This window comes from Mauremys reevesii, linkage group 14 (assembly GCF_016161935.1).
Source record: "Mauremys reevesii isolate NIE-2019 linkage group 14, ASM1616193v1, whole genome shotgun sequence".
Classification (NCBI taxonomy): domain Eukaryota; kingdom Metazoa; phylum Chordata; order Testudines; family Geoemydidae; genus Mauremys; species Mauremys reevesii.
The window spans coordinates 30,302,629-30,323,019 of NC_052636.1; the positions used below are offsets into that span (position 1 = coordinate 30,302,629).

A 20,391-nucleotide genomic window follows, 5' to 3' on the forward strand; every position below is an offset into this window, starting at 1 on the left:
CGAATGGTGATGCTCTACTAACCCCATTTAGCCGCAATGATGTGCTTACTTTCTGCCCTGCCTTCCTCAGCTCGACTTTCCTCTTTTGCCCCATTCCTGCCTCACTTCCTCCTTTGGCAAGTCACGCAGAGGAGGCCAGCAGGAAGAGCCGGCCTCCACCGGCCAACCTCCAACAGCAGAGGAGGCCAAGCCACAAGCCTCCAAAAGGTGACACGCCGCACTCCTCTAGGTTCTCCAGCCTGATGCCAAGGTGCTTTCTCCACTGCTGTCAGCACCCTCTGTCATGCAGGGGTTGGAGTTATCCCAGGGACAGGCCAATAGGAGAAGGAGGAGGCCTTCCTGAACAGCAAGGGGATCTGGGAAAAAGAAGCCAGCATGTTTCTGTCTGGTTTTGAACCAGGGACCTTTTGCGTGTTCGGCAAACATGATAACCACTACACTACAGAAACTCCATCTGCTTGGATGTTGCTCACCCTAGCACAGACCGATGGACAAACCTGGAGAAAGTGGTGGCAGCCCTTCAATGGGCCAGCTGGCAGAGCAGAGGGCTGGAGCCAGACTCAGGAAGTCGTCCTTATGTCACCCTTGTGACTCCAGCTTGAGGGAGAGCTTCTTTTTCTTCCCCTTGCTGACAAAGAGCAAGAGAAGAATGAAAGGTCAGGTGGGCCAACTCGGTGCAGAAGCCCATGCTGCCTTTTCCTGCTGCATAGCCTGAAATGAGGGACTCGTGGCAGTTAAAGGAACTGCTGCACTTTCAGAAAACATCCCACCTGTGCACAAAGGGGGATAGAAGAGCCTGTTAGTCTAGCACACTCCCAACTGAACTACTTCAGCAGCTGCTCGGTTTCTTTTTGGCCTCCTGCTTTTCTGTCTGGGATGTTGTTGTCAGCTGTGGCACAGAGAAAGGACGTCATTGCGAGCGGCCCATGAAGACAAGATTCACTTTTGCCTTCCTTGCTCGGCTTTACTTGCTTCCTCGCCCTATTCCTGCCTCAGTTCCTGGGTTACCTGAAGGCGACGGGGGGCCAGCAGTACCAGGAGGAAGTTGGGCAGCTAGACCCTGGTGGCAAAAGTTCTGCCGCCACTTGCCACCCCACTCTCTTCTCCCAGCGTCACATATTGGCCACCAGGGACTTGGGGCCCAGCAGCGCAATGGAAGGCAGTGGACAGAGCCACCCTCACCTTCAAGCTCCGGCTCATTAAACCACATCTTCAGTCGCTGATGGCTAATGAGAGACAGACATCGCTTTGCTATTTTAGCACTTGGAAATGCCATTGGTCAGTCATTGGATCCCTGTAATGCTGTTACAGAACAAAGGAAAATAGAATCTCAGTGTGACATACTATACCTTTGGGGGAGCGGCTGTAACCCCATAATCCTCATTTTCATATCATTGAGATCTTACATATAGAGCATGACTTGTAAGGTATCAGGGAAAGGATATGATCTGCTGAAAGTCATTTCTCTACCCATATATGTATACCATGCATGCATATGAAGTTATGAGAATTGTGCAGTGTGGTTGTCACTGTGCTGTAAGGTGGGAGTCAGCCAAATATTAGATCCCCAGTGGCAACAGCAAGGAAAGTAACCAACACCCGGACAGGGTGTCAAACAACCATCGACAGCCATTGCCCAGCAAGGAGCTACAATGCAATGACTCACCTGCATGAGGACACCCCAGGGGAATTGCTCAGACTTGCTTGGAGAGACGCAGTGATGCTCACCTGACTCTGAAGGGGGAAGGGGGGCAAAGCCATGAGGGAAGAAAGGACATGATAAAAGGAGAGACATTCGCCAGGCTTTATCTCTCTCTGCCATCTACATCTACAGACACTCCCACACCAAGCAACTGAAGCGCTGATGAAAGGGGAGAGCCTGGCTGAAAAGCCACCAGCCAGCCTGTGGTGAGAAGCATCTGAGTTTGTAAGGGTACTGAAAGGGTTAAGATCAGCTTGGAATTAAAAGCAATGAGGAGTCCGGTGGCACCTTAAGGACTAACAGATTTATTTGGGCATAAGCGTTCGTGGGTAAAAAGCCCACTTCTTCAGATGCATGGAGTGAAAATTGCAGATAGAGGCATAAATATAGATTGGAACATGAAGTGACGGGAGTTACCGTACAAGGGGAGAACCAGTGTTGAAGGCTAATTCAGTCAGGGTGGATGTGGTCCTCTCCCCATAATTGATGAGGAGGTGTCAATACCAAGAGAGGGAAAATTGCTTTTGTCATGAGCCAGCTACTCCCAGTCCTTATTCAAGCTCAAATTAATGGTGTTAAGTTTGCAAATCAATTGTAACTCTGCAATTTCTCTTTGAAATCTGTTTTTGAAGTTTTTTTGAATGGCTACTTTGAATTGTTGGGTGTGAATGTGTAAACGTGCTATTGCCTATACAAGTCCCATGTGGTCTCGTGATCTGGATTCCTGGTTTTCACCCAGGCGGCCTGGGTTCAATTCCTAGTGTGGGAACAATGCAGAGCTTTTGCTCAGAGGGGCGGCAGGAAATGAAAGGAATGGGAAGGGATCCTGCCAGCAGGGGCATTGGACAGTGTTGGGAGGGGAACCCAGAAGTGGGGGTGGGGCAGTGGTCCTGGGGGGAGATGAGGGAAGGATCCCAGCTCTGTGGGAAGTTGACATTCTGGAGAGCACAGGCCTGGCATGGGGGGTGGGGAGAGTGAATGTGTCCCTCTAAACTCACCACCAGCAGACTAGGCAGGCTTGGAAGAATTACGTATTTGTTGGTAAATGTCAATTTCTGTGTAAAAACACAACCCAATGGCAAAATCTTTCCATCGATAATAATCAAACCTAACAGATGGGCAAAGTAAGAAACATGTTGCTTGAGAACTTATCCTATTCCAATCCTCTAGGGTTCCCTTTTGCCTTAGGCACCACCACATGGGCATTTCATATCCCTCCTCATTTTCACACAGACACACAATTTCCTTTGCACAGATCCATGAACAGCAAAACCTCCCTGTGTCTATTGTCTGAGCCAGGGCATTCGATTCCACTGAAACCTTCTGTCCTGCAATGGCAATGGTCAGACAGAGAAAATGCGTCCACCTTCCCCCTGGCAATGAGATATTCACTCTCCTCTTCTTGCTGCTGTTGTTATTCCATGAGTCATCAAGGATGGAATAAAAAGCTGAGTTTACTTCAGGGTGAGGAAAGAAAGGAGCCACCAATGCCCTCAAAAATCTCAGTGCCCAGAGAAAACCTGCCCCTGTTATTGGAATCACAGAGGTGCTGGCGATACAACGGGAAAAGGGACTGTCTGAATTGCCAAGGCAGGAATGAACAATTTACAGCAACATCATTAACCACAAACACACTCTCATCATGCTCCAGCCAGTAGGGAAATGGGCAGGAATTCTTGCTGTTCAGCCATGGCCACGTACAGAGCTGCACAGCAGTGAGTGTGCTCAGGGCAGCTCAAGGATTTATGGCGCCCCAAGCAGGGCGGCGTGCTGCGGGGCGCGCTGGGGTCGCCGGTCCCACGTCTCGGTGGACCTCCCACAGATGTGCTTGTGGAGGGTCTGCTGGTCCCGCGGCTCCGGTGGACCTCCCACAGGCACGCCTGTGGATGCTCCACTGAAGCTGCGGGACCAGCGGACCCTCCACAGGCACATCTGCGTTTGACAAGTTTGAAATACAAGCAGCACAGAGCCAATATTCATAATGTCAACTACAAAAAAATGATACACATCTAGAGATAGCATCATTATAATCAGCTAATCAGAACCTCTCCATAGACCCCTTACACGACCACTTTTCTGTAATATGGGCTGCAAATATAGAACAGTGGTCACAATGGTGATCTATACAGTTACAGATTATGTCAATAATATCACAGGAGGTGACACGGCATCAGTGAGACTGATACTGGAATACTGCCTCCAGTTTTGGTGTCCTCATTTGAAAAAGATGTTGTGAAATTGGAGCTGGGGCAGCAAAGAGCCACCAAATGTTCTGAGGGCCGGAGAAAAATGCCTTCTAGTGAGCTATTGAAAGAGCTCAACCTGTTTAGCTTATCAAAAGAAGATTGAAAGGTGACTTCATTGAAGTGTTGAACTGCCTTAATGGAGAGAAAAGATTGGATATTAAAGGACTCTTTAAAATAGCAGAGAAAGGCCTAACAAGACCCAATGGCTGGAAGGTGAAAAGAGACAAATTCATATTACAACTAAGTCACAAATATTCAACAGCGAGGATGATTCACCACAGGAACAAGCTACCAAGGAAAGTGGTGGATTCTCCAACTCCTGATGTCGTTTAATGAAGACTAGATGCCTTTCTGGAATGTCTTTGCCTCAAAAGTAGCTCGTGTCATACAGGAGGCCTGTGATATGCAGGGGGTCAGATTAGATGCTCTAATGGTTTCTTCTGGCCATAAAGTCGACTAATTTCTGAAAAACTGAGTGTAGCATTGGGAGCAGCGTCTGATGTTTCCCTCTCTAGCCGGCTTGCTGCCTAGAACGAACGCTCCTTGAGTGGGGTGATCCCCAGGGAGTAGCTCAAACCTCCAAAGTGCCTGGCCAGGGGTAGGACATTGGCACAACAAGGGAGGGGTGTGGCAGTGACATCACAAAGGCCTTTTGCAGAACCTCAGCCTATTGGTCAGAGGTGGTGGGGAGGTGGTGACCTCACAGAGAGATGCTGACATCAGCCAGGCAGGACAGGGGCAAGGGGCCAGGGAAACCTCAGAGACCCCTGTGGCTTTGCTCCAGCAAGTCTCCTTCTCCAGGTCTCTCTCTGAGGACTGAGAGAGTATTTGGGTTCACGGACGTGAGCACCAGGAGGAACCTTTCGAGTTTTCTCCTTCCCTTTTAGTGATTTTACTAGAAAACAGCTGTCCCTGTTTAGAAGGTAAGAGCCTCCTGGAGGTGTGAAACCTGTTCAGTCTGATCCATCTGGTGAGAGTTGAATTCTATGCATGGAAAACACGAGCTTAAGGAGACAGAACTTTATTCTGCACCTGGGATTTTGTCCCTTAGAATCACTGGGGACATTAGGGTTTGTTCTTTTAGCTTCCCCTCTTCCTCCCTCCTCTTTTTCTCTTGCTTCCTTTGTCCTTTTACCTGTTCCCCTCCCAACACCAGGAGGGTGTGTGTGTGTGGGGGGGGGGTGTTGCGGGGGAGCGCTCTGCAGCTCCCACTGTGGGAGGTCCATCCAAAAATGTGGGGCTGAAATAGTGCTCAGGCAGTGATCCCCACCAATGACCTGGGCCATCCTTTGGGCTCTCTGGTGAGAACCCTCCACCTCCCGCCCTCAGTCTCTACCCTGATTGGCTGAGCAGGGGGTTATTGACAGGGAGGAGACTCAGGTCCTTGGTGTTCTCTTTTAAGAACAAGTAAATAAGTCAGAACCAGTTCTGTGTTTGATGAATTTTGCTGCTTCTCTGCATTAATGGTCTCTGAGCAGTTCACGATTCTCTCTAACATTGCAGTTCTCCTCAAATACTTGCTGAATAATTCCAATGCACTATTGTTGGTCTGGAGCTCATCTGAGAGCATTTTATTCAGGTCATTCAATGTCTGAAATTCAAGATCCGATGGTTAGTTTGAAAATCAGGGCTCTTGCGTCCTATTCCCAACTCTGCCACTGGCTGTGTGACCTAAGAGAAGTCAATTCTCCTTTCTCAGCCTTAGCTTCTCCCTCTTTCAAGTAGGGATAATAATGATCCGCTCCTACCTACCTCACAGTGCGTGGAGGCAGGGCCGGCTCTAGGTTTTTTGCCGCCCCAAGCAAAAAATATTTTGGCTGCCCCCACCCCACCCCTGGGGTCCCCGCCACATGCTCCTGCTGACCGAGCCCTGGGCTTCCCCCCCACCCGCAGCCCCCTGCCTCCCCCGCCCTGGGCTCTCCCTCCCCCCCCGTGCCAACAACATAGATTTGTTCTCCCCAGTCCGCCCAGGCTGAGCTGCTCCCGTTTATACTCTGTCTCCAGTCGGCGCATGCCCAGAGAGGGTGAGGGGGTGTGGCCTCTTCAGACCACATGGCGCAGTTAACCCTAGCAGTGCCAGGTCAGGGTTGATACGCCTCATCACAGACAGCATTTCCCAAATTTTGGGATTAGCTGGGAGATCTCTTCAGAAGTAACCTCCTGTAGTGACTGGGTCACAAATACCTTGGGAACCAAATACCTGGGCGTTTTCCTAGTTCCGAATCACTTGCTGTGGAATTCTATCCCTGGATCATCTGAGACAATATTGACTTAAACAACTGAACTACCCTGTGACCATGTGCACTTACTTAGGTCAGTTGCACCATTTGGGGTCTGCTGCTGTTCACCTTTTCAGAGTGGAGATTTAAACATATGACTGTTTCTTTGATAATATGTCCAACAGCTTGGAGTATTCTCTCCTGTTGACTGAACTTCATTTGAATTTTCTCCATGTCATCATGCAGGGATAGGGGGAAAAAGAAACCCGAAGTAAAAAAATGGTAATTTGTCTGAAATTTCCCAAAACATCTGAGCTACATTCTGTCAAACAAAACTAACATGCAGTTATATGACCAAGGAGCCTTCATGAAAGATAGAAAACCCATCTCACAGAGAGGTAGAAGACACTTTCATTTTAATTTAAAGGGAAATTCCAGACTAGGTTACATCTGATGTCTCAGAATCAGGATGAGAGATTCTCCCATGATCCACTGAAACCTGCTTCACCCAGCGCTTTCTCATGCATCCGACAAAGTGGGTATTTACCCACGAAAACTCATGCTCCAAAAGTCTGATAGGCTATAAGGTGCCACAGTATTCTTTGCTGCTTTTACAGATCCAGACTAACACGGCTACCCCTCTGATACCTTTCTCATTAGTGTTATTTACAGGAGTTTTAGCACCTTCATAATGGGAGAAAAAACAGCCGACCTTCCCAGAAGCAGCTTTGCCATTGAGGGAAAAGGGGATTTGAACGGTGCTTGGGATCCATTTGAAATCCCCTTCCAAGTCTGACACTTTCATCTCCTGCCAGACTGACTCTGATTTAGGATCAAAGACGTACAAGCACCATTCCCAAGCATGGACAGCCAAGAACATGACCCCACCAGACACGCTGGGAAGCGAAGGAATACGAAGGGGTGAACTGTGCATGGCTCAGGCACAAGGTAACAGTTCTGGGGTGATGGGGAAGGATGGAATGTCTGAGTCACCCCATCTCCTTCCAGTGTCACAGAGCCTAAAATGACCCTTATTTCCCTGACACTGCTCCAGCTCTTCTTCATATTTAAATATATTTTAAATGAGAAAAAAAGTCAACAAAATAACTGCTGTTCTGCACAATCCAGGGTAATGTGAGAAAAACTGGGAATGAGACAATGTCTCCTCAAAGAGGAACTTGACGTCTCTAACAGTAACTTTGCACTGGGAGGAGGAGTATAAATGTCAATCTCCAGGTTTGTTTAGACAAGGAAATGTGATGATGGTTAGCTCAGACAGGAGGAAATGTGCAAGATAACTCCACCAACTATCCATGGCCCATGTCTTTAGTGCAAGAATAGTTCTCTTATTACATCAGGAAAGTGAACTCAAGCTAGCTAACTCCATGACAACCACAGTGATGAGACCCAGGTAGATTTTATCTCAACGTAGCTGGTTGAAGACACTCCCCCATCTCCCCCACCTGGGGTGATGACATTCCTGGTAGAAAGGACACATACTCCAATGACTCGCAGGACAATGGAGTTGATACAAAGGACCACAGGATCCACCCCAAAGACGGGCGAGCTTCAAAAGTGGGCAACTCATGTGTGGGAGCTGAGGAACTACAGTGTGCAAAAGATGCAAACAGCCTTAACACTCACTACTTGGGAACTGTCAAAAGAATTAAAGAAAAAATCTCCTGACAGCTCTAGAGAAGGTTTTTATGAAGTTTATCTCCTTTACGGATTCTCTGATGTTTAGAAAGGCCTGAACTATGAGTAAAGCTTTTCCCGCACTCGCAGCATTCATATGGTCTCTCTCCGGTGTGGACTCTGTAATGTGTAACAAGGGTTGAGCTCCGAGAGAAGCTTTTCCCGCACTCACTGCATTCATAGGGTTTCTCTCCCGTGTGGACTCTCTGGTGAGAGATAAGAGAGAAGAGGTGAGTGAAACTTTTCCCACACTCACTGCATTCATAGGGTCTCTCTCCTGTGTGGATCCTCTGATGCGTTGTAAGGTGTGAGCTCCGAGAGAAGCTTTTTCCACACTCGCAACATTCATAGGGTTTCTCTCCTGTGTGGACTCTCTGGTGAGAGATAAGGGAGGAGAATTGACTGAAACTTTTCCCGCACTCACGGCATTCATAGGGTCTCTCTCCTGTGTGGATCCTCTGATGCGTAGTAAGGTTTGAGCTCCGAGAGAAGCTTTTTCCACACTCGCAACATTCATAGGGTTTCTCTCCTGTGTGCGTTGTCTGATGAGAGATAAGGGCTGATCTCTGAGTGAAGCTTTTCCCGCACTTACAGCATTCGTAGGGTCGCTCTTCTGTGTGGATTCTCTGATGAGAGTTAAGGGTGTATCTCTGACTGAAGCTTTTCCCGCACTCACAGCATTCATAGGGTCTTTCTCCTCTGTGTATTCGCTGATGCCTACTAAGGGCTGAGGTATGATTGAAGCTTTTCCCACACTCACAGCATTTGTAGGGTGTCTCTTTCGTGTGGATTATCTCATGTCGAATAAGGGCTGAGCGGTAATGGAAGTTTTTCCCACACTCACTACACGTAGTCTCTCGCTTTTCCGTGAGGATTTTCTCCTGGGACGTAGTTTCCTTGAGGTCCCTGTGAGTTCCCTGACAATTAATGGGTTCATCCACTCTCTCCTCTGAGTGGTTTCCCTGCTCTCTCTCTGGTCTGTGGTAATTTTCACCAGCTTTTCCCTGCTCACGGGGGCTGGACACGCTCCCTTTGGCTCTTCGCAGTAATTCCCCATGCGCTTCGGCGAGCTCAGCATCTTCCTGGTGAGGATTCTGCTCCTCGCTCTCCCTCACCACCCCATCACCTGCTAGAAGAGAGGAGAAATCTCAGAATTGGGGATGGAAAGGCAGAGAACAAACCCAAGTGCTGGAGAGACAGAAAATAAAAATCAGGGACTCAACTCCCCCTAACTCTTCCCCACAGGGGACAGTGGAGGGGATCAATTCTGCTCCCCACCCAGGACCGGCCTTTAGGGGGGGCCGTACGGGTGCCCCACCCAAGGGGGTGCCGGGCGCAGGGTTTGGATTCCCACCTGACCTGCTGCCGAGAGGCTCGCTGGGCTGATGAAAGCAGCACAGGGAGGCAGATAAGCAGCTGCGTGGGGGAGTGGGAGAGACCTGAGCTGCAGGGGGAAATTGGACGACCAGCTGTCAGAGCCAGGTGACTGCTCCGGAGCAGAGTGGCCCCTCCACGGCCCTGCTCCACGTGTGCAGCTGCTGCTGTTCCTGTCCCCCCAACTCCCCACCCCCCGTTCACCCCCGGAGTCGCTCCGTCCACCCCTGACTGGGAGCATCGACCTGACTGCTCTGCAGGGGGGAGGTGCTGATTGATGGCGGGGTGATCCTCTCCCCCCCCACCCGGGTACCCGATTTCCACTGAGCTGGGGTGACGGGACGGGGGAATCTGCGTGTGCTGCTGCCTCTCTGGGGCCGGAGCTGCCGGCAGCTGCTTGTGTCTGAACAAGCCTAGTTCAGGCTCCTGACCCTGGGAATTTTCTTAAAGAGACAGCGCGCTCACTCACTCACTCAGACACACACACACACACCCCAGGGCTCCCTGCATCCAGGTCACTTCCCGACGTGAGCTGTGCTGAGACATCAGGAGCAGCTGCTCTCCTGCCCTCCCCTTACACAGCCTGCAGGGAAAGTGACCTGGGTGCAGGAAGCCCTGACATCGCTCCTTGCTCCCCTCTCCCAGCCCCCCAGGGCTGTGTGGGGCGGGGGAGCAGCAGTCCAGTGGGGGAGCGAGCAGCAATGCCAGCTGCTTTGTGCATCCAGGTCAGGTTCCCCCCTTGGGTGCAGGAGGGGGATGCCGGGGTTAGAGGCAAAGGGGGCACAGTGCAGGGGTTGAGGGCACAGGAGAGTGGTGCAGGGGGTAGCAGTGAAGGGGTGCATAGAACCATATCTAGAACCGTATCTAGTCCACCCTCCTGCTCAAAGTAGGACCAATTCCCAACTAAATCATCCCAGCCAGGGTTTTGTCAAGCCTGACCTTAAAAACCTCGAAGGAAGGAGACTCCACCTCCCTAGGAACCCATTCCAGTGCTTCACCACCCTACTAGTGAAATAGTTTTCCGAGTATCCAACCGAGTCCTCCCCCACTGCAACTTGAGGTCATTACTCCTTGTTCTGTCATCTGCTACCACTGAGAACAGTCTAGATCCATCCTCTTTGGAACCCTCCTTCAGGTAGTTGAAAGCAGCTATCAAATCCCCCCTCATTCTTCTCTTCTGCAGGCTAAACAATCCCAGTTCCCTCAGCCTCTCCTCATAAGTCATGTGCTCCAGCCCACTAATCATTTTTGTTACCCTCTGCTGGACTCTGCAATTTTTCCACATCCTCCTTGTAGCGTGGGGCCCAAAACTGGACACAGTACTCCAGATGAGGCTTCACCAATGTCGAATAGAGGAACGATCATGTCTCTCGATCCGCTGGCAATGCCCCTATTTATACAGCCCAAAATGCCGTTAGCCTTCTTGGCAACAAGGGCACACTGTTGACTCATATCCAGCTTCTCATCCACTGTAACCCCTAGGTCCTTTTCTGCAGAACTGCTGCCCAGCCATTCGGTCCCTAGTCTGTGATGGAGATTTTACAGGGTCCGCTTACCCCAGACAATGCTTGCTACGCACAAGTTTTTGCAGGCCATTGTAGGCCAGCTTGACATTAAGGTATAGGAAAATTTGTAATAGCTTGTGTGGCAATCAAAAGGCCAAAGAAAGAAAAGGGAACTAAAATCAACGGATAGTTGTGCAATATGGCCTAAGTATAGCAGCTCATTAGCAAGAAACATAATTAAGCAGAACAGTGTTGTACAATGTAACCGCACGTAGGTGGGCAAACACGAGTTAGGAAAAGCTTATTGTACAACAGTATTGGAAAATTATATTAGTAAGCAATAAGGTAACGGAAGAAGAGGGACAAGGCGTAAGCAGGGAGCATCTAGGACAATAACAGGAAAACCCCAAGATGGTGAGGGGCTCTGATTGGCTTGCTGATAATAACCAGTATCCCAAATAAGGAAATCTAAGTAAGTGTTAATTTGCAGTTTTAGCCTTTATAAGCTTGGTGAAAATTTGTTGAAGACAAGGCAGCTGACCCCTTGCATGGGGCCACGCTAACCTTCCCTATATGCATATTTGTATTCTAATAAAGGGGCCTCAAGGCTGTCTCTGACCCAAAATCAACGGTGTGGTTAATTTTTCCACAACATCTGTAACAGTGAATGGGATTCTTCTGCCCTAAGTGCTGGACTCTGCACTTGTCCTTGTTGAACCTCATCAGGTTTCTTTTGGCCCAATCCTCTAATTTGTCTAGGTCCCTCTGTATCCTATCCCTACCCTCCAGCGTATCAACCACTCCTCCCAGTTTAGTGTCATCTCATAGACTCCTAGACTTTTAAGGTCAGAAGGGACCATTATGATCATCTAGTCTGACCTCCTGCACAATGCAGGCCACAGAATCCCACCCATCCACTTCTATAACAAACTCCTAGCCTATGTCTGAGTTATTGAAGTCCCCAAATTGTGGTTTGAAGACCTCAAGCTGCAAAGAATCCTCCAGAAAGTGACCCGTGCCCCATGCTGCAGAGGAAGGCGAAAAACCTCCAGGGCCTTTGCCAATCTGCCCTGGAGGAAGATTCCTTCCCGACCCCAAATAGGGCAATCAGTTAAACCCTGAGCATGTGGACAAGACTCCCCAGCCAGCACCCAGGAAAGAATTCTCTGTAGTAACTCAGATCCCAACCCATCTAACATCCCATCACAGACCACTGGGCATACTTACCTGCTGATAATCAAAGATCAATTGCCAAATTAATTGCCAAAATTAGGCTATCCCATCATACCATCCCCTCCATAAATTTATCAAGCTTAGTCTTAAAGCCAGATATGTCTTTTGCCCCCACTACTCCCCTTGGAAGGCTGTTCCAGAACTTCACTCCTCTAATGGTTAGAAACCTTCATCTAATTTCAAGTCTAAACTTCCTAGTGTCCAATTTATACCCATTTGTTCTTGTGTCCACATTGGTACTAAGCTTAAATAATTTCTCTCCCTCCCTAATATTAATCCCTCTGATATATTTATAAAGAGCAAGCATATCCCCCCTCAACCTTCTTTTGGTTAGGCTAAACAAGCCAAGCTCTTTCAGTCTCCTTTCATAAGACAGGTTTTCATCTGCAAACTTGCTGAGAGTGCAGTCCACGCCATCCTCCAGATCATTAATGATTGCGGCACAGGAGTGGAGTGCAAGGGCTGGGGTGAAGGGGGCACAGTGCAGGGGTTAGGGGCTCAGGAGGGGGCAGGTGTTGGGGTGCACGAGGGGGGCAGAGGTTAGGAATGAAGGGGTGTAGGGATTAGGGGTGCAGGAGGGGGAGCAGGCATTTGGGGCAAAGGGACACAGTGCAGAGGTTGGGGGGAGGGGAACGTGGGTTGCCTAGGGAGCCCATGGGAGCCAGGGGCACCAAAATGCAAGTTTGCCCAGGGTGCCATTTCCCCAAGGCCGGCCCTGCCCACATCCCATCCAAACACTCAGTAGGAAGGGAGGGAGCTCCAGCCAAGGTGTCAATCATCATCTGTAGGAAGCCAGGAGTGAGATCTGCTGGGGACTGTCCTGAGCTCACAGAGTCTGTGTGGGGAATCCCAGCGGGTTCTCTCAGGCACTGACAGTTTCTGGGTTGGTTTAATGTTTCCTCACCTGTGCAGGGACTTCCCAGGATCTCGCTTTCCAGTGAACCAGGGAGAGCCAGGACCCACGGCTCTTCCCCTCCTTCCAGCTGGAAGATCACAGAGGGTTGGGAAACTGGAAACCCTGCTCAAAGGAAAGAAAACAAAGGAGCTCAGGGGAATTCATAGGCCATTTATCATCATAAAAACATTCTATTAGTTTAACCCCAGTCCATTTTAAACAATAAAACCGCAGGGCCAACTCCCCAGGTGCTCAAAGGTGCAGAACACTCTGCTTAGGAGGGATTTAACTGTCCCCATCTTTGCTGGGAACACACACAGCCAGACACTCATTATCAAAGAGGCTCCTAAAAAACAGAGACTGGAACTGCATTTCCCAGAAAGTGAAGACTCCAGACAGAGGCCAAGTGTCCCTGGCACTGCTTCTTGCTGACAGACAGGTCCAGAGCCAAAGAGAGAGTCCAGGGGAAGCTGGGAACAGGAAGCATGGGCTGGGAGGGTTCAGTGGAGTAAGGGCCAGGAAGGGCAGGGATATCACTGAAGGCAGGATCTCAGCAGCATTAGATGTCAGGAAAGCACATCCTGCGGCATTAGGGAACCTAGCGAGTCAGGTATAAAGGGAGGGAGCATAAAAAACACTGTGTGTGGAGAAAGCTGGCAAATTAGATGGTGTAGTTCAAGAGCCACAGACCAATTCTTCTGCCAAAGGAGAATGTGAAAAATAAGCATCAGGCCATGTGATTTCAGGAGGGACAAATTCGAAGATCCAAAGAACATGCAGAGAAGAGAGACGGCGGCTCTTGCAGGTGGGGATGAAAAAGGAAGAGTCTCCGTGGTTCATGGAGCCAATTAGTTCGTTTCATCATTCATTGATCATTGTTATGGTGATCTCATATGTTATTTCAGATGTAGTCACTGTGTACGAAATAGATTTAAGTTGTAGGTATAGACAGAAGTAAGACAGGTAGGGCCCTGCATGGATACAAAATTTATATCCGCCTCCGATCTGCGATCATAAAATGGTCCATGGATATCTGCAGATTTTCAGGGTTCTAGGAACAAAATTTGTTCCCGCAGATCCACAAAAATGGTCCGAATTCTCCACCAGGAGACGTGATCAAAGCGAAGGGCTAAGGCAATGAATCCTAAAATCTTCTAATATAGGCTGGAAGGGACCTCAAGAAGTCATCTACTCCATTTCCATCGCCCTGTGGCAGGATCAGGTGTAAATATGCCAGAAGTTTGTCTGACCTGTTCTTAAAACCCTCCTGGGACAAGAATTCCACAACCCCTCTTTGTAATCCATTCCAGCACTCCCCTATCCTTATCGCTGGAAAGGTTTTGGTATTACCCACCCTCAACCTCCCTTGCAGCAGATCAAGCCAATTACTTCTCCTCCTACCTTCAGTGGACGTGACGAACAATTAATCACTGCTCTCTTGTAACAACCCTTGACATATTTGAAGACTGTTCTCAGTTCCCCACTCACTCTTTTCTCAAAACTAAACATGCCCAGTTCTTTCAACCTTCCCTCATAAGTCATGTCCAAGGACCAGGAGGGCGCTTTTCCCTTCTGAATGGAGATGCGCAAGGTGAGGTCAGAGAAAAGGATGTTGGAGTAACCGAGACAGGAGAGGATGACTAAGAGCTCTAGCTGTGCGGATGGATAGGAAAGGCCAATTGTTAAGGATGTTACGCAAAAAGAAAATGCCAGGTGTAGGCACAGCCTGGATAGGAGGCCCCAGAGGGAGCTCCATGTGCACAGTTATGGGCCTGAGTGACAGGCAGCACAATGGTGCTGTCTGCGGCGGTAGAGAAAGAAGGTGGGGGGAGGGCTTGGGGGGAATATTAAGAGCTTTGCTTCAGCTGTTGATCTTTAGCTGATGGCTGGAGATCAGTGAGGAGATGAGAGAGAGAGAGAGAGAGAGGGGCCGAGATTTCAGTTGCGACAGAAGGAGACAGGCCAGAAGCAGAGAGGCAGAACTGTGAGTTAGGAGCACAGAGATGGTAGTTGAATGTGTGTGTGTGCGGATGAGATTCCCAGAAATAAGGTGCAGAGGAAGAAAAGAAGAGGCCCAAGGACAGAGCCCTGTGGAACCCAAACAGAAGGCTGGAACGGGGGTCAGCCGGCTCATTCTAAAGACACTCTAATGCAGCGACTGGAGGAGGAGAAGGATGTGACTCATCATGGACCTCTTGATGCCACCTGGCAGAGGGCACAGGGTGCCTAATGTTTTACTGGGATCCCACAGACCAGGTACACGCATATTCGTTCACCCAAAGGGGGCGTGTCAGGTGTCTGTCGAGGAACTAGTTAGGTAGGTCTTAGGTAGCTCTTAAAAGCTTTGCCAGTCCAGCTCTATTGTTTAAGGCTGTGAAAAAGTGCCCACATGCATGCGCACAGACGCACACCATCCAACATGGCTCTGCTGGCCAAAGCTCAATTACAGACACAGCTATAGCGGCAAAATCATCCATTTTTTAAAACAGGAAACTAAATGCTCATAAGCTACATTAATGCAGCGTTAAGGTTGCCCAGTGCTGTCTCCTGCCTTGCACCATATGGACGGTGAGTAAACTTAACCTCTGCAGACCAGGAAATGAAAAGTTAATGTAAACTTCCCCCAACCCTTAACCCTGTAGCTAGCCAGAACCAGTGAGAATGGTTCTGTGTGGGCCGTGCAAAGGTTAACCAACTGCCACAGGGACTCAGGTATTCAGCTCAATGCAGCAGTAACGGGATGAATTCTATGGTCTGTGGTATGAAGGACGTCAGAGTAGATGACCTAATAGTCACATCTGGCCTTAAAATCTATGAACCGATAATCGACCCGAGGAAAGACTAAGACTAAGACATTGTCTGTGCTGTGCTCACAGGTGGGAATCCCAGCATCTATCCACATGCCTCCAGCTGTGTGCACTGGGCCAGCTGTAGCTGTGACTGGCTGATGGAGGGATGGGTTGCAGCAGCTGGGCAGAGCTGTGCCTGTGCTATGCAGAGAGGTGCATGTGAAACTTGGGGGGAGGGGGGGCAATTCTGCCTCATTTCCGTGCTGAGTGTTGTAGGCTTTGTCAGCAAAGGTGCCCAAGGGTGTGTTCTTGCCATGGGGGTTGTCAGCACCCTGGTGGCGTATGTTCGTGTGATCTGTGGGGCTTAGTGAGGGGTAAGTGAAGGCAGTGACTCAAAAGGAAAAGTCAGGTTGAGGGCAATGGGGTAGTAACACTGTGCAAGTCTCAGCTGGCCTGTGTGCAGGAGGTTCAGTACTGGAGAGCAGGCCAGGGGGAGGAAGCTTCTGTTTGCTATGATGGAGATGAACCCGAATATTATCTTAGCAAAGAGAAGAACACGTTAGACATTCTGCTGTACTGCTCTGTTCCCAGAGCGCTCTGTAACAGGGGAGGGGAGAGGGCTAGTGTGGGTGTCTCTGGCATGTCGGGGTGATGCTGAAACAGGGCAGAGCAGAGGTGGCATTGGGGGAGTGGCATGAACCTTAACTCTGCATTTCTCCTTCTAAAAACCGAGGGAACAGGAATCCTTACCCAGTGAGGTCACATTCTCACAGTTCTCCTGCATGACCTCCCTGTAGAGGGCTCTCTGAGCGGGGTCCAGCAGAGCCCACTCTTTCCTGGTGAAATACACAGACACCTCCTCTAAGGTCACCGGCTCCTGAAAGAGCAAGAGTCCAACACTCAGTACCTGCTGCCCCACTCACAGCCCCACTATTCATGGAGGAAAGGAGCCAATCAAATGGAAGCTCTGAGAGAGTCAGCAGAGTCCTATCCCCATACTGCTGAGAGCAGCCAGGAGACATCTGGGTGAGGGGACGAAGTGAGAGCCCCTCGTCTCTCCCAGCAGATCCACCACAGACCTACTAGCCAGAGGCTGATACAGGAGATGGAGTCCCCAGTAGGGTCCAGGCGCAGCCCCATGGTAGAGAACCCAACACCCTCCCCACTGCCAGCAGCTGGATGTGAGGGGCTGGGACATCTTCCCTACACCTCCCTGCTGGGTGCCCCCTTTCCATGTCACACCAGCCCCTGGCTAGCAGGCTGAGGGTTCAGCCCTGGAAATCTGGTCAGTTTTCCCAGCCCCGCCCAGGGAATTGCTTTGTCTGTTTCCTGTTTCACAAATTAGGGAATTTTCTCCCCCAACACCCAAGTGTTTGTTCTGAGGATCTAGGCCCATATTAACAAGTCCCAGCAGGTTTGTCACACTGTGTCCCCACTCCCTATCCTCACCCAGGGTATTCCCTGCCCCCGTCCCGACCTAACTCCCCAGACGTTGCCACCTCTTCAGTATTTCCTGCCCCTCTCCCTCCTGCAGGAACCCACCAGCAACCCCCCAATAACCCCTACCTGAGCTGGCTCCACTACAGCCATTTCTCCTCCCTGTCCCATGGGAGGCTGGGACGAGCTGGAGCGAGAGGTGGGCGTCATTCTGCAGCCTGGCAGGGCGAGAAGAGCAGTTGTGGAGGTTTCAGAACAGGCTTCAGTTCATTTCACATCACGATTCCCCCAGGCCCTTTCCCTGGGGACAGAGATTGTAGATTCTGCCAGGCTGGGAACATGCTCAGTCCCCACAGTGCAGCACAGACCTGGCCCCTGGCCCCTCCTTTCCCCCTTGTGCTCCCCCCAGCAGCAGTAACAAACCAAGACATTTTGAAGCCCTCCCAGCAACAGGGTGTGAATCAAACCCTGGACCAGACCAGACCCAAAGGAGCCCCTTGGGGGGGGGTCCCCCCCTGACACTGCCCCCAGGGCAGCGCACTCCTGCCGCAGGGGGAGCAGGGAGAGTCCGGGGCTGGTTCTTCCTCTCTCTGCTCCTCACCTCGGTCACAGGGAAGTGACCCTGGGCAGGGACGCTGCAGTGAGTGTGCGGGGGGGGGGGTCAGAGATCTGGGAACCTGCCCCCCCCCCTCTAATTTCCCCTCCCCCCCTTCCCTAGCGCCCTGCCCCGGGCTGGGAGCCGGGGTCACCGCCCCGTTCCCGGGGTCTCTCCCCGCGGCTGCCCCGCTCCGCCCGTGCGGGGAAGGGGGCACCGGGCAGGGGACCCGCTTCACCCCCCCGGTACCGGGCACAGCAGAGCCGGGGGCGGCTCAGACTCGCTGCGGGAAGGATCCTCCCGGCCTCAGCGCTGCAGCAGCTCCGGGCCCCGGGGCAGCGATGGGGGCACCGCGCAGAGCCGGGACCTGCCCCGCCCTCCGGGCTCCGTCACCGGGAGCCTCAGCAGAGCCCGGGGCGGGGCCCAGCTGGAGAAAGCTCCGCCCCCCCAGCCGGGCCCCCCCGCACAGACCCCCCCCCCGGGGAGCAGCAGCGGCTCAGCCCGGGCCCGGCTCACGCGGAGGCGGCGGCAGCAGCTTTGTTCTCCCGCCCGCAGCGGGGCTCGCACGGAGCATGCGCGATTTTACCTGCTGGAACCAGGGGCGGCTCTACAAATCACGCTGCCCCAAGCAGCGCGGAGCGCTGCGCCGTCCTTCCCCAGTCCCGCGGACAAGCGGACCTGCCGCAGTCATGCCTGCGGGAGCTCAACCGCGGAGCCGCGGGAAGACGAGACCCGCCGCAGTCATGCCTGCGGGAGCTCCACCGGAGCCAAATGCTGCCCTCCCCAGGGTGCCGCCCCAAGCGGGCGCTTGGCCCGCTGGTGCCTAGAGCCGCCCCTGGCTGGAACCCTCCCTTACCTGGGCTGGAGAGAGCGGAAGCGGCCCCGGGGCAGGCTGGGAGATGTAGTTCCTGACTCTCCCTGGACCGGAAGTGACGTTGGGGGAGAGACCAAGCCGAGTTGCAAACGCGCGCGGGCGCCTGCGGCTCTGCCTGGCTCGCGCGGGACCGTTGGAGCCTCTCTGCCCGCCCCTGCCCCTGCCCCGGTGAGTGAGAGACCCGGGGGGGGGCGGGCACGTGGACTCTGCCCCGGGGAACCCGGGAGAAGCCTCGGAGCCGCCTCGGCCCCAGCGGAGCCGCAGCAGGATCCGCCCCCGCTGGGATGGGGGCCCGGCGGGGTCCCTGGGGGGAGGGGGGAGCTGGTGCTGGGGGGGGGGAAGGTCAGTGGGACGCGGGGGGGGGGTTTGAACTGTCTCTGGGCAGCCAGGAAATTCCCGGGGGGGGAGGGACTCCGTGGGGAGGGGGGTTAATTGGCTCCTGTCCCTGTTGGTGCCACTTGCCTCTCGCCCCCGATACAAATTCTCTCCAGTTCTGCCCCTTTTCTCGCTCAGTGTCTCACCCGGGCTGTAAAATCCGGGGAGATTCGCCCCTTTCCCCGCCAACGAGCCGCTCTCCCGTCTCCCCCATTTCCCCCTGGTCTCTCCAGGAGTCTGATTTTCCACCTCCAGTTGCAGGTCGTGACACGTTTTCTCTGCACATCTCCAAGGTTGATATAAAATACCCTAAACGTTTGCCCTGAGATTCCCCCCCCGTCTCTCTAATTATAAAATAAAAAAAATCTCAGATTTACCCCTTTTCTCAGTTTCTTGACCATAGATATAAAATGTTTGCAAATGTTGCCCATTTCCTCTCTATTCATTTAACAAATACTGATGTGAAACACTGACATTTTACTGCACATCAGATATAAACTGATATAAAATCCCTTTGATTTTCCACTTTCCTCTCTATTATTTGCAAAAATAGAGCCAAAATCTCTCAGATTTCCCCCCTTTCTCTTTCACTTCTACGTTATTATCAAATATCAATTAAAAATCCTTTCATGTTTGGGGCTGTTCCCCATGTCTCTCAATCCCAGCAACTTCTCCTTTCTTGGAGGAAACCTGTTGCCCTGAATCACTGTCCATCCTGGAGGTTGCAGGGGGTTAAATTTCCCAGTGTTGATCTTTCCCCTCTCCTTTGAGAGCCATTTCTTCCCCCCTTTATCTGTGTTAAAATGTTTGCTGATGAAAGAGACCAGCCACATCTTTAATACCCATCAAAGCCAGAGGCCTCCCACTGTTCGGGGATCAGTGGTTCCCAGCTGGTAACGGGAGAGTTTGCTGGACTCTTTTCTTTTCTCCAGCTGGCACGGGATGAGGAGGTCACTCTGAGTGCAGTGTGGGTCCAGAAGTATCCCAAACCCCATAGCAAATGGCCTCTGTGAGGGGTTGATTCCCCCTGTGCTAAGATGCAGCCACTTCTGGGGTGGATCCATGGTGGCCATTATTTGCTAGTGACAGGCATGGACATTTCTTACCTTTCTTGCCCTCCAGAGCTTCCATTCTCCTGTTCAAGAGACATCCCCCAGGGCTCCCTCTGCCCGTGTGACTGGCCAGCAGAGGGCGGTGATAACTCTCTATCCACTTAGCAGACACTCTGAGGTAACAGTGTTGTGTGGGGTGGGGGGAGGTGTCTGTGGGGGGAGATTGCAAGGGGTACCCTAGTGAGGTTGGTGGGTTCTGGAGATTTGGGGTTTCAGGGGGTGGTTGTGATGTGCCCAGCCCTGAGGCTGTGGGTCCTGGAGGTGGGTATTGCTGGGGGCTGTTGGCTGCAGAACAGCGGGGGTGGGCGTCTCTTGGGGAGGCAGGACAGGGGGTTAGAGG

At 51.7% G+C, this 20,391-nt stretch overlaps 2 protein-coding genes across 2 annotated transcripts in view; one reads left to right on the plus strand and one right to left on the minus strand.

The window, feature by feature from the left end:
- LOC120381581 (zinc finger and SCAN domain-containing protein 2-like) overlaps window positions 1–20,391 on the plus strand; it is a gene marked incomplete at both ends in the record, with an annotated part of 136,053 nt that overhangs the window by 94,112 nt on the left and 21,550 nt on the right. The window lies entirely within an intron of this gene.
- On the minus strand, window positions 7,880–11,320 carry LOC120381381 (zinc finger protein 211-like; the record flags this gene model as incomplete). The annotated part of the gene is made up of 2 exons (XM_039499576.1): window positions 11,306–11,320; window positions 7,880–8,656 (listed from the first exon to the last, which is right to left on the minus strand). Coding segments are annotated over exons 1-2 (792 nt in total), but the record flags the coding sequence as incomplete, so codon positions are not given.